Here is a 14,547-nt window from a genome sequence, read left to right as displayed (position 1 = left end):
TTGTGATTTGGAATTAACCATGAAATTGAATTGAAAGATGTAGATGAAATACTGCAGTAAAATACTTTTCTTTTGAGTGGAAGGCTGAAAATGAATGAAACTTTAATGATATACCTTAATGAAGTTTTGTTTGTCTCCACAATGGAATTAGCGTTTCATGTAGGTTGTCTTCATAAAACATAGAACATGAATGTCATGTCCAATGCTTGAATCTTGATTTCACTTCTGCTCCAATGCTTGATAGAAGATTGATTGCTTGTCCCACTTGTATTCACTAGAGTGTAATTGAGATCTTGAATTTCCGCTCGATTAGGTTTAAAATGAGAGGGGTAGACCTTTATTATTGTTTGATGAAAATCCGATTGAAAATCTCTGTACCTGTTTCTTGCACATAGAAAGAAGGTAGAAATTATTGGGAATAGGGGTTTGCCTTAGGTCAAACCTCGGTTTCGGAATTGACCATGAAATTGAATTGAAAGATGTAAATGAAATACTGTAGTAAAATACTTTTCTTTTAAGGGAAAGGCTGAAAATGAATGAAACACTAATGATATACTTTAATGAAGTTTTGTTTGTCTCCACAAAGGAATTAGGGTTTCATGTAGGTTGTCTTCATAAAACATAGAACATGAATGTCATCTCCAATGCTTCAATCTTGACTTCACTTCTGCTCCAATGCTTGATAGAAGACCGATTGCTTGCTCACTTGTATTCACTAGTGTAATTGAGATCTTGAATTTCCCCATGATTAGGTTTAAAATGAGAGGGGTAGACCTCCTTTCATACTTGTCAAAAATTCGAACATGCCGACACAAATCAGTATGAATAAGATCAAGAAATCATTAGATTTGTCTTGTATACTCTTAAAAGAGGTTCTGACTTTTTTTCCCATTTGACATACTTTACATACCGGATTATAGGGCTTCACAATCTTAGGTATATCTCTAGCTACCTTAGTTGAACTGATCTTTACCATGCAATCAAAATTCACATGACATAGCCTTTTATGCCAAAGCCAACTCTCATCAATTTGTGCAATCAAACATGTCTTCTCATCGGAATTCAAATGAAATATATTACCTTTTGTCTTGAGTACCTGTTGCAATCTCCAATCCAGATCTATTAATGATCTTGCATTTTCCATCCTTGAATTGTAATTGAAATCCCTTATCCACCAACTATCCTACACTCAAAAGATTATGCCTTAAACCTTCAACATAATAAACATTATTAGTATTGTGCTTACCATTTAATGATATAGTTCCTTTTCCTTTGATCATGCATGCTTTGTCATCTCCAAATCTAACTAGACCGCTATCAAATTCTTGCAAAGATAGAAACTTCCTTTTATCTCTAGTCATATGATGTGAACATCCACTGTCAATTACCCATTCATCCTTATCTTCAATTTTAGCAGCAAGGGCCTTTTCTTCAAGTACATTCTCCTCCAGTGCCGGATCATCTTCCTTGATAGTCAAAAACACCCATTCCTTTCCATTGCCGGAACCACTAGCAGAGTCTTGTGTCGGTTCATCATCAGAATTAGTCACACCTTCCTCATCCGCAAAGTAACATGATTTATCTTTGTTTTTCCTGTACTTATGCTTGTTCTGATATCCAGGGTTAGGCTTAAAGGATCTTCTATCTCTTTCTTCAAATCTTGAATTCCTTTTAGGACATCTAGATGCAAAATGACCTATCTTATTACATGCAAAACATTTAAAAGGTGATTTTTCTTCATACTTACTTCCTATCTGTCCTTTAGGTACTCTTATAGCAAATAGGGCTTCAATTTGCTCAAATTCTTCATCTTCTCTCTTCATATCATCCAATTCCTTTGCATACAAAGCTTTCCAATTTTGCTTGCCGGTTGATGATGTAAATGCATGAAAATAAGGTTAAGACTTCACAGCTCTAGAAGTTCCAAATTCTTCAAGCTCAAAAGCAAATAATTTCCCAACCAAGGTATCCCTATTGACAAAAGTATTTACCATTGTTCTCAATTCATTAATTGCAGTAGCCTTCATCTTATAAGCCGATGGTAAATCTCTCAGAACTTTAGAAACTAATTTATCTTCACTTAGAGATCCACCACAACATTGAATTCCCATGACAATTTCATTTACCCTTTCCAAAAATGCAATAATCCTTTCATCTTCTTCCATCTTCAAGTTTTCATATCTCACTCGGTAACCATCAAGTTTAACAATCTTAATAGTAGGGTCACCTTCATTAAGAGTCACCAACTTGTCCCATATAGCTTTTGTTGATGATTTGTCAGTCAATTCCATTATTTGCTGATCAGAAAGTGCAGACAAGAGGGCTTCTCTAGCTCTACAATCATTCTCAAGCTCCTTGTCCAAGTTTGCCGGAGGAGGATTGCCAGATGCCAGATTAAAAGGAGTAACACCATTCTCTGTGATTTCGCAAATTTCCTTACCAAGAAATCTTAGATGAGTCTCCATCCGAATCTTCCATACTCTGTAATTTGTTCCATCAAGCCTAGGAATTTCTCTCCGAAAGATAGCTACAGATAAACTAGATGAACTTGAACTGTTAGATGCCATAGGATCTTCCTCAAGCTGTTAAGATTCTGGAGAGAGGACAAGTGCTATAGTTCAAATAACCGGAAGACAACTGAGAGGGGAGGGGGGGGTGAATTAGCTGTCACTAGATTATCAGAACCTTAATTAAAACATTGTTACCCGGAACACATAAGATCAATACCGGAATACATAAACCAATTACCGAAATAGTAGATATATCAATTAAGCACAACCAACAATTAGAGAATAAATACCATCCACATGACACCAAGATTTGTACGTGGAAAATTCGGTAAAGGGAAAACCACGATGGGAAACCTACCCATAGTCAGATAATACTTTTGCAGTAAGCTTGTGATTACAAATTGAGGGGCCTGCACTTGCAGGAAGGCCAACAACCTAGAACATGCTGCTCATGACAAAATGAGTCTCACTGACTACATAAAAATCCAGACTACAATTCGGAAGGAAGAATGAACTGCAATAATAGCATCTCCTATGCCTGAGTACAATTTTGGTTAAGCTCAATACCATAGGACTTAATCCTCTTACATAAACCCAACTCAATCACCAATGATCGACGAAATCCTCTGCATGATTATTACATTATTCACTTGCATACCATTTCCATTCCATACCATGATCTACAATGAGATCTTACATCATATATATACAAACCCTCGACCTTAAGCAATTAGGTCGGCCACCAGACAATAAAACATATTACATAATTATAAAACATGTCGACGTGAGACCAAAACAAATAATATCCAACCCATAAGTCTTCTCGGAAACACATGGAGAAGACCAATCAACACGTTACATTAAGCCGGTCCGAAACCTAGATAGAACATAATAGGTATGGTTTTAAATGCAACGCCACCAATCAACTGGAACACGAAAATGATAACCATCAGCATCCGGAAACTCTACTAGAAGCCACACCAACACCACTTATGCGTAATATCAAAAGATCTTCAATCAATCTCTATTGGTGAAACCCTCACCAGATCAACAAAGTAGGCTTTTCCATAAGCCAAAGCATACCAGAGTATATCGGATCATCATGATCTTACCAACCAGAAACCAAACATCCGACCGGGACCAAAAGGATATCGGTAAACAGCCAAAGCAGCTAGTGTTGACATCAATGACAAAACATCAATGCAACACATAATCAATTCCTCCAAATGGCAAACATAATAATGTGCCAATTCGTTGAATGGAAGGCAATTAGAGTGTTATGTTAAAAGTAGAGTAGAATCTCTAGTAATTTTAACTGTGCAAGTGATATTGGAGTGGTTTTCCTTGTGCATGAAGGTTTGACAACACCATATTGTCTATGTTGTTACCCAATGTTTGTTGCCAAAGTGCAAGTTTGTTGTTTCAAGTGCTCGCCAATTCGTTGAATGGAAGGCAATTAGAGTGTTATGTTAAAAGTAGAGTAGAATCTCTAGTAATTTTAACTGTTCAAGTGATATTGGAGTGGTTTTCCTTGTGCATGAAGGTTTGACAACACCATATTGTCTATGTTGTTACCCAATGTTTGTTGCCAAAGTGCAAGTTTGTTGTTTCAAGTGCTCAACCATGGTAAATGCTCTGAAGAGAGCAAGATTTGAAAGGTTGGAAGGGAATGATAAATTTTTTCGAATGGAAACGATGGGCTGAGGAAGTTGTTTGCAACATGAGGAAAATGAAGAATTGCAAGTTTGGTTGACAAACCACAAAGACTTCCTAATGGGCATCATAGAGGTCCTAATGAGCATCATAGAAGTGTTGCAACAAGTTTTGCAATCAAAAGAAGAGGTGTTGACAAAATACCAATGTGATGGTGAAAGAGTGAAGTGGGAAACAAACCTCGTCAATGAGAGATGCATAAACCCAAATGGGTATACACAATGGACACGTAACCAAATTTATTTTCTTCCCATCAATAATCTTATAGTGGTTTTTAAATTCATGCTAAAGAATTTGGGTTTAAGATGTTAATGAAGAAAGGTTATGGAAATGTTAATGAAGAAGGGCTTGGAAATGGCCAATGTATGGTTGTAGAAAGACCTCAATTCATAGGTTTTGGATTTGTGGGTGGAATACAAGAGGTTGGAGAATGTTTCGAAACTGCAGCAATGAAGAAAGTTTGCGATGACAAGGAGCCCAAGCTAACAATTTCTAATAATCAGCCTATAAGATTAAAATGTCATTCCTTATGTTGAAGCCAAGGATGATTTGAAGCATCTTTATGTTGAGCTGGTTGATAAAGATGGAGAAACACTTCAAAGCGACACATGAGTCTCTAAGAAGATGGGGACATCAGATCGAAGTTGAAGAGGACTGAAAGATGTCATTCCATATTTATATGGAAAATTGCAAGATGGCATTAAGGAGTGGACAGTCATGCAACAAGAGAAGAGTGTTCAAGAGGAGGTTGCATGGGGAAGAGCTTTCAAGAGGAGTACAAATCATCTCTCAAGAAAGGAAAATATCCCCAAGTAAGAGGTATAACATTGCCATCTCAGGAAACTTGCACAAACAAACCTAGGGATAGCACATGGAGGAAAGCCAGGAGTCCAAGTAAGCATCCAATAATGTATGTAAGAGGCAAGCTTTCTGTTGTTTGCTTCATATGCAAAAAGGGAGGCCATGTAGCCGAAGATTGTTGGGATGCACATCCACATTCATTTTGTGGTTTGGTTAAACATTTTTTGGCCAAGTGTTGGAATAAGAAGTCCATTAATGGAGAGCAAAATAACTTCAAGAGGAAGGATAATTTTCTATTGGCAAGGGCAAGAATTTTCACACTCATTGCAAGAAAACAGGGCATTATGAAGCAATATGTTGAAGACTTCATCCACATCTGTATTCAAAGAATTAGGGAAGATTCACCCATAAGCAAGGAAGAAGAGGTTGCCAAAGTAGAAGCAAGGTGATTGGAGGAAAATGCCACCAAGAGGGAGCTGTGTGAGCTTGTAACATTGCACTATATGCACTTTTAAGAGATTTTTATGTTGGAGTTTTGTCCCAATTTTGTGTTTTTCGGATGTAAGCACTCTCATTACATGCTTTTGATGTTGAGGGATACACTTTACTTGTTTCCCATGTTACAAGTTAATTAGGCAATTGTTATAGTTTTACAAGTAGAAGAACTTTCAAATAGCTTCTACTGTGTAAAGCAATGTATTTGCAATGATTGAGAGATGTGGGTTTGAGCATGTGACGGTTGATAGAGTTATAAGATTTGGGATGGCAGCCAGTTAAAGTGTTATGAAATCTAACCTTTTAAGTTATGTTGCAGATTGGGCAATTGGCTTTGGCCCAACTTGGTAGAGGAAGTATCTGTTGTTCGATGAAAGAATGTGATTTCCACCTCTTTTTATGGATCAGATACTGTGCTCTAGGGTGTCTAAAATGTGCTTTGTACACACATTTTCCTCCATAAGTGCAAGCATTCAAGGACATTTGTGCTTCACACCCCAACTTTTCTTTGACTTTTGAAAATCTTTTTCAATTTAAACATTTGATCCATATGAACAATATTTCTAATGTTGGAGATTGGTTGGTAATAGTTCATATTCACTACAATTCAAAACCACCTCAGTTAATGCTTGCATTTTCACTTTCATGTCTATATCAGTGTGGATGGCATGCTGTTTGGGGCCCTCAAAGAGTGCCCAATATGTGGTGGTGGATTAGAATATTCTGGAGGTCAGTATAGATGCAGAGGTTTTCTATCAGCATGGAGCAAATGCACTTACTCAACTACAAATCCTGAACGTCAGAAAGGAAAATGGAAAATCCCCAAGGAGACAAATAATGAGTATCTTCTTCAGGTTGGTTTGTCAGCTAAACCTTTCTTCCTTCTGTTTTTAGTTGTTTTTAAGTTTTTTGCCTTTAGTGTTTATTAAATAGAAATTTGTTGAGTAACCGGGTTGGTTCTTTGCAGTGGTTTAAATCACAGAGTGGAAAGAAGTTAGTACGTATCCTGCCTCCACAATCTATTAGCAAGCACTCTGAAAATCAAGATATAATAGGGCAGTCACAGGACCCGAACGTTGGATTCTTGCAGCTGTTAGCAGTGGCAATTGTTGGAAATCTTACTGAATCCCGTGTATGAATGCAGTTCCACTCTTTGATGTTCATTAAAATCTTTAGTATATCCTAGCAATTCGATACAAATTATAGATAGCATAGATGCTTTTGTGTTTTATCACATCACTCTTTTGAGGAATTGATTGCAAAGTAACGATTGTGATGTGACTTGGTGTTATCATTTAGATTCTATATTTAGGATACATTGGATATTACAAGAATTGTGGTTTTAGTAAATTGTTATAAAGCATAAACTTTTCTGCAGGTGGAATGGAAGCATAGAATTGAGGCAGCTGGTGGTAAATTATTAGGCAAGCTTACACGAGGTAAGTATTTCAAAATTTATGTTGCCAACTGTGGTATGGGCATATATGCGGTGTTTCTAATATGAAACATATATTGTAGATCTGAGGCATGCATTTTTAACCATGTGTGGGGCTGTTTCTTTTGTTGAGCTATTGCTAGATGCTGACTGTTTGGTCATAAATGAAAGAGAGATTGATGAGCATAAAACTGAAGTGGAAAGAGCAAGGTAAGTTTGTCTCCTTTCGTAATGTAAGAGCATTGTATCATTTAGTATTTTGTTTTTTCGATATAATTTGTTATTGCCTGGGCTTTGGCAGATGATGGAATTCTGCTGGTACAAGATAATAGTCTCTAAAATGTGGAAATTGTTCATGTGGCTTCTTGTTGATCATTAAATTCATGCTGTATGAATTATATTTTTTTTCTTTAAACAGGAATAAGAAAACAAAAAGTATTAGACAAAATGGATTCTTCGTATGGTTTCTTGGCAATCATATAATTCTAATTTCATTTGGCTTATGTTTTTCAACCAGGAATATGAAAATACCAATTCTTAGGGAATCCTATCTAGTTGACAGTTTGGAAAAAAGAAGGCGACTCCCAATGGATGAGTATAAAGTTGAAGGGAAAGAAAACTTTGTTAAGGTTAAGGTTAAAGGGAGAAGTTCTGTTCATGAAGAATCTGGTCTGCAAGATACTGGGCACATTCTGGAAGAAGGGAAAAATATCTACAATACAACTCTTAATATGTCAGACTTATCCACTGGCATTAACAGGTATTCTTTCTGTGGGCCTTGACAGGTAGTTCACCTCTATTTTTTTTGCCTTATAATAGAGTGTGTACATTTTATTTTAATATGCTTTCCTATTAGTTTCACTCACTTGTTCACCTCTTTTTTTTTCCCTTTTTTCCCCTTATTATAGAATGTGTATATTTTATTGTATTATGCTTTGCTATTAGTTTCACTGACTACAATGGTAATGAAATTTCATTGTTCATAGAATGATTTTTTAATCAATGAAAATTGCGATGATTGTGCAGTGTTCAAGGTAAATTAATTGTAGAAGTTACAAGTGTTAATTTTGAAATCAGATTTATATGATTAGGTAATTTTAAAATTTTATTTGTAGCTTGGTCACAATCTGATAACAATTGATGATATCAATTAAATCCTTCGAATATGATTTGTGTGTAAGTGACATATCAGTTTGTAGAATTCAATCTGCTTCTTGTATATGTCACCAATTTGCTGTATGTATATGCCATGATATGTAATATATTATCCAAATGCCTTTCAAGTTGTACTGTATGAACTTCCTTATAATTCGATGATAATTACAGACTGCTTGTTTATATGGCATGACTTGTAGGTAAGTATCGATCTGCACTCCTGTAGTTCATTACCGTGCTAAGGAAATCATATTGTCCATAAATATGATTTCCACGGGCTTCCCCACGGGCTGTGTCCCTTTAACACGAAATGGTGGCACTAAAACAATTTGTAACGACTCATTAGTGAATCGAAACACTAACTAACAATGCAATTTACCTTAGTCATAACCATTACTAATAATCACCGAATAAAGGAAAACGATAAGTGATTAGATCGATAACAGATAGTAATAGATGATCATAACTAATTCGAAGACCGAAGCTATTCATGTTCAACAGACATAACGATTAGTATATTCCGACCGAAGCTATACGTATTGTAACACTACCTCTTAGCAAGGGAGGATATTCATCTATCCTACAACACTTTATTGTGATCACAACAGATTCATCTATAAAAGAAAGATATCACCTCACTGTGATATCAGAAGATATGGCATATTCACGGATAGCATGTCTCATGATATTCACCATGATCTCGTAATGTAATACCCACATAATGGCTTGTCCATGGATATCACATCTCATGATATCCACCTTAATGGCAAATTTAAGGATATTGATTCATGGCATGTCCAAGGATATTACGTCACATAATATCCACCATGAGCATCTCTGTTAGTAACATCATCTGGCATGGCATATTCATGGATATAATTTCTCATGACATCCACCATGAACATATATTACTTAGAGATGACAACCATCATGACATGTCCACGGATATCACGTCTCATGATATCCATCATGATGGTAAGATCGGTATTGTTAGATCGTCATCTTACAATAAAGATCAGAAATACAAGTGTCCATCATTGAGAGATTGTCACCTCCAAATAATGTTCACAGGGGCTCAACAAGCACTGAACCAATGTAGTCATGGAGTCACACACATGACACTTAATCATGATCCATATCAGATTAATAAAATTTTATTCATAAGAGTTTACACTTTAAACATCTTAAAGGAATACATTAGTATTATGAAACCAAATTAATGTAGCTTATACTCAATCTCAGCTAAAGCTACATTTTCTACCATACCAAGCTTACCTCAAAAGTATGCAAACTTTATTCTAGAGAGGCTTGGTGACGGTATCTGTAGTTTGTTCATCCATACTAATATATCTCAATTGAATAACATACCTTTCCGGTTGATCTCCGCATGCCTTGACCTTTCATGAAATGCAAGGTTGGAGTCTGCATCACTCTTGGTGTATTCCAAGCTCACCAAGTCTCCATCTTTTCAGGAACCTCATGACCTAGGATTCAATGTAAAGGCTTTCCAACCTGACTATTGATTGATCACTATGATCGAGATCCTCGGATATCAATCGAAGCATATTCTCTTGACTACTCCCTCTGTCATGGAAGCATCCCGTGCTCACATGGTCCCAATCATGGAAGATATCTTGCTTCATGAGACTTTCATCATCTGGTATGATCTTAATACAGTTGGAAGTGCTAGATCCACAACCACCATGGATCTACTGTCATAAGATTGAGCCCTAGGTAGGAATATGACCATCCTGAGATTTAGAACAAAATCTCCTTGTAGTATGCTCCCTCTCATTGGGAAAGCCTTCTTGTCTCAACTTGCTTTGTAACCCTAGATGATATCATCATTTGCACAAATGCCTCCAAGGCTTTCACAAGTAAACTGTTGCACTTCTGCAGGTAAATATTTGTTTTATAAAAAATGGAAATGTGAAATCTCAGAATCTCCGCTAAAGTCCTTTGTATTTTCCTTCTGAATTTCAATCTCTTCATCACAAATAGAACTTCAAAACTCTATAACTTCTTCCAAGTCAGAATATGAATCCATATGAATCCTTTTGCGGAAGAGTCTCACCAACATTTGCAATGGAAGCTTGAGGCATAGTCCTGGTTGGACATTGCATTGCATAGTGCCCATATTTGTCACATCTAAAACATTGGATTTTTGAAATATCCTTCCTTCTTTTGAATGTAGGAGCACCATTGGATTCCTCATCTTTCTTCCTTTTGAAATATCCTTTCTTACCTTTCATCTTTGAGTTGTGCGAGGCAAGAACATGAATATCTTCATTTATGGAGCTTTGGCCAATGCCTCTTATCGCCAATCTAGACTCTTCTTGAATGCAATCTGTTTTTAGACGATCAAACTTGGGAAGTTTAGATTGTGCACTTATCCCTTGAATGAATGATTCCCAAGAAGAAGGGAGACCATTGAGGGCTAACATGGTTAACTCTTTACTTTCAATTGTGTGACCAATGGTGGAGAGCTGGTCTCTCAGTTCTGTTATCCTCATGAAATATGAGATGATAGATTTGCCCTTGATCATTTTTACATGATGGAGTTGTTGCTTTAGGGCAAGAGCTCGACTTGTGTTGTTTATCTCATACGTGTTCTCTAATGATTTGAACATGTCATAGGCAGTCTCCATCTTGGAGATAATTGGCACGATATGATCTTTCACCGAGTCAACTAACATCTTCATGGCTTTATTGTTCTTTCTCATCCATTGAAGCTTTTTATCTTCTTCTTCTGATTCTGGTATAGCTTTCTTTACGAATTCATCTAAATCATTGTCTCTTAAGGCAATCATAATCCTAAACTTCCAAGATACAAAGTTGGAAGCTCCTTCAAGGCGATCCTCGAATCTAACACCATTCACCATTGCGACTTATAGAAGAGAGTGAGGAAATCGAGGGTATATGAAGAGTAGTCTTGCCTAAATAAATCTCATCTGATCTTATCCTTATGCTGGCTCTGATACCATGTTAATTTTGGAATCAGATTTATTCGATTAGGTAATTTAAAAATTTTATTTGTACCTTGGTCACAATCTGATATCAATTAAATCCTTCGAATATGATTTGTATGTAAGTGACATATCAGTTTGTAGTCACCAATCTGCTGTATGTATATGCCACGATATGTAATATATTATCCAAATGCCTTTCAAGTTGTATTGTATGAACTTCCTTATAATTCGATGATAATTACAGACTGCTTGTTTATATGGCACGACTTGTAGGTAAGTATCGATCTGCACTCCTGTAGTTCATTACCGTGCTAAGGAAATAATATTGTCCATAAATATGATTTCCACGGGCTTCCCCAAGGGCCGTGTCCCTTAACACGAAATGGTGGCACTAAAACAATTTGTAACAATTCATTAGTGAATCGAAACACTAACTAACAATGCAATTTACCTTAGTCATAACCATTACTAATAATCACTGAATAAAGGAAAACGGTAAGTGATTAGATCGATAACAGATAGTAATAGATGATCATAACTAATTCGAAGACCGAAGCTATTCACGTTCAACAGATATAACGATCAGTATATTCTGACCAAAGCTATACGCATTCTAATAACAAGCAAGTTCTAATTGAAAAATTTGTTTAGCTGAACTGTAAAGAGCATGAGAAACTGAAAAATTGAAATACAATCTTCTTATTCATGTAAATGGATCTAGTAGAGAGATCCAAAATGTTGAATACTAATTTTCATATGCAGCCGATTACAGAAATTTATATTTACATGGTAAATAGCAAATGATACGATCTAAATCCTTTATTTCACAATGTTAGACAAAACTTTGTTTACAAGCTCACTTGACATGGTGTGACGAGGGATGGTATTTTATGTGCAATGATCCTTAACTAAAATATTCTATTTTACTGGGCTCTTCTAAAATCCTCCCATGGTACGGTTTGGGTTTGGGTTTGGGTCTCGAGCTGGTTCCCCATTGGGTTTGCCTAGGATCCCTTCTGGGCACCCCAAGAGGGACCTTTGGCGAACTTGGGCTAAACCTAGGTGAGCCTAGAGGGACATGTTGGTGTGTTTTTTATGCACATAACAATATAGAATAAATTACCAAAGTAATTTACCCTCTCTTGAACAAAATCACCTTAGATGCTAAGAATGAGATCAACTAAAATGATTCCAAGGTTTCTACATGTCAGGTCTTGACGAGTGGGTAAGTTCAGTGGTTGATGTGAATTGTTGTGTTTCACTTGGGGGCTTATGCAAATGTTTGGATTATCATGAATGATGCGGAATAGGTGTGCTGACAACTTAAGATGTATCAATAAGGCTCTGGATTTACTTCTTACGAAAAAAGGGGAAAAAAGAATAGGGTTCAGGAAATCTATTCTAAACCTAGGAATGTAGGAAATGATGAATGGATTTAATGGGATCAAACTAGGCAAGGTCTCACAATCAGGTATTGACACAAGCTTAGTGCAATCATCTAAGGTATACTTAAAGATTTTCAGACTATTACCATCAAACGTAGACACCATCCAAGTTGATGCTTGTCAACAGACGCGTAATAGTTGAAGTTATGCTTACTCAAATTCCAGCTGACCACACAAGGTGCACTTACCAGCGAAAAGAGGCTAGTGGTATGGACTAAGGATTCCACACAAATGAATTCAACAAATCTTTCACTCAATCTAACATACATGAAAATAAATTCTAATCTAAATTCTAATCTAACTTGGAGGAATTGAGAACCATGAATGCAAATACAACATTTGAAGAGCAAAATCACCAACAATTGAACAATGATTAGGATTCAAATAGCTGTAGCATATACCAACAATTCTACAAAAACTCTCCCTTAAAAATGAGAGACAAGGAGGCATATATAGAGTCTCTTACAAAAATGGATGGCCTAGATTGATCTAAGATCAACGGTCGAGATGATGCCAACAAAACCCTAGAATTGCCCTAATTAGGGTTACATCAAAAATGGCGCCACCAACATATGGCCCAATGAAAAGATACCTAGTCATCATAAAGGGAATCTTCTAGAAGATTCCTCCCTGCATCTCTCTCTCTCTCCCAGCATACTCCAAGAATCTAGCCAATACTAAATCTAACTCCTCCATGGAAATGCTAGGCAAGGTATCTTGCTGTAAATCAATCACATCCAATGAATCTGAGCAAGCATTCAAAGTGTTCTCCCATTCTGGCATGAGCTTCTACGAATTATGAACATGAATCAACAAAGAGACCAAGTCATCTATCTGACTCTTCTTCAAAGAGTCCAATTGGCGAAAATACATAAATTTTATTTTGTCTTTTAATTCGGCTAAGTGTAAACCACTAGCATCACTAACATCAACACCTAATAATTCCTCAATCGAGGGAAGGATCTTCATTTGAATGTCCTGAATTAATCCTTCCATCTCCATACAACTCGATTGGGCGTTCTCATAAGTTGATTTCTTCAAGGCTAATGCACAATACCAGCCATGGAAATCATATGTGTCTCCACTATGCACAATGTTCTCGCTGACCAAGGTGGAATTAGGAACCTTCTTCGATGCCAGGAGGCGTGGAATAGTCTTGTCCTGAATAGACCGAAATTCTTCCCAAACTCCCTCCAAATACTGGATTCTGAATACGAGCATTGTTGTCTTATCATATGCATGGACAAACTGAGAAAGGAAATCATCTGCTTGCTTTCTTGTGCTTTCAATCCACTTTTCCACCTCTGAGTGTGTACCTCTTGCTACCTTGCAGTGTGAATGTATTCCATGGTCAACTGCAATAGGGGAAATAAGGGTGGGATCTCCATGCCTTGTCTCTGCAATATACTCTCTGAGTCTAATATTTTCTTCTTTGTACTTTTCATTTTCCGCAATTGCTCTGCCTAACCTTGCATTGATTGCCTGGAGGTTGTCACCAATCTCCTGAAATTCCTGCTCTGGGGATGTACGATCAAGGGCGACTGAAGTGATCTGGAAATCCATAGGAGTAGCAATGTTCGCTGTCACGCTTGCAATAGGAACAACAATCTGTGCAATCCGCATTCCTGTCTCATCTCTAGCTATGTGCGACAAAATCTCCTCTCTCTTGGGCTCCTTCTTCTTAGCACTCCTAGCTAGGTAGTCATCAATATCATCAATAGGCTATGCCTCTATCATTTGTTTACTTTTCTCCATACTTCTCGTCAGCTATTCAGGAATAGCGGCCATTTCCATACCATCATCAAGACATACTTCTCGATCAAGTCCTTTCCATGCCGAAATAACATCATCATTATCATCAGGATTACTCTTGGTCCAGTCATATACTTCATTTCCCAAGCTAACTTCCAAAAGGACAGTAGGGGATTCCGGCTGATCATTATTCTCACCAGGAGGTGCAGATGTTGTTGTGGCATGGAATTCCAGAATATTCTCTGGTAGTATCATTGTGTTGGAACACTGCC

The 14,547-nt window shown here is 36.9% G+C and overlaps 1 protein-coding gene across 1 annotated transcript in view; it reads left to right on the top strand.

Moving 5' to 3' along the window:
- LOC131067103 (poly [ADP-ribose] polymerase 1) overlaps positions 1-14,547 on the top strand; it is a 91,365-nt gene that overhangs the window by 42,328 nt on the left and 34,490 nt on the right. Inside the window, exons 6-10 of the mRNA XM_058002037.2 lie at positions 6,178-6,373; positions 6,487-6,651; positions 6,898-6,958; positions 7,098-7,164; positions 7,472-7,714. Of these exons, the coding sequence (XP_057858020.2) occupies positions 6,178-6,373; positions 6,487-6,651; positions 6,898-6,958; positions 7,098-7,164; positions 7,472-7,714 (732 nt within the window). The remainder of the gene's footprint in view (positions 1-6,177; positions 6,374-6,486; positions 6,652-6,897; positions 6,959-7,097; positions 7,165-7,471; positions 7,715-14,547) is intronic.

Source organism: Cryptomeria japonica, chromosome 8 (genome assembly GCF_030272615.1).
Source record: "Cryptomeria japonica chromosome 8, Sugi_1.0, whole genome shotgun sequence".
NCBI classification, from domain to species: domain Eukaryota; kingdom Viridiplantae; phylum Streptophyta; class Pinopsida; order Cupressales; family Cupressaceae; genus Cryptomeria; species Cryptomeria japonica.
Note: the sequence above shows the minus strand (reverse complement) of the source record. Positions and strands in the feature narration are given on the sequence as shown.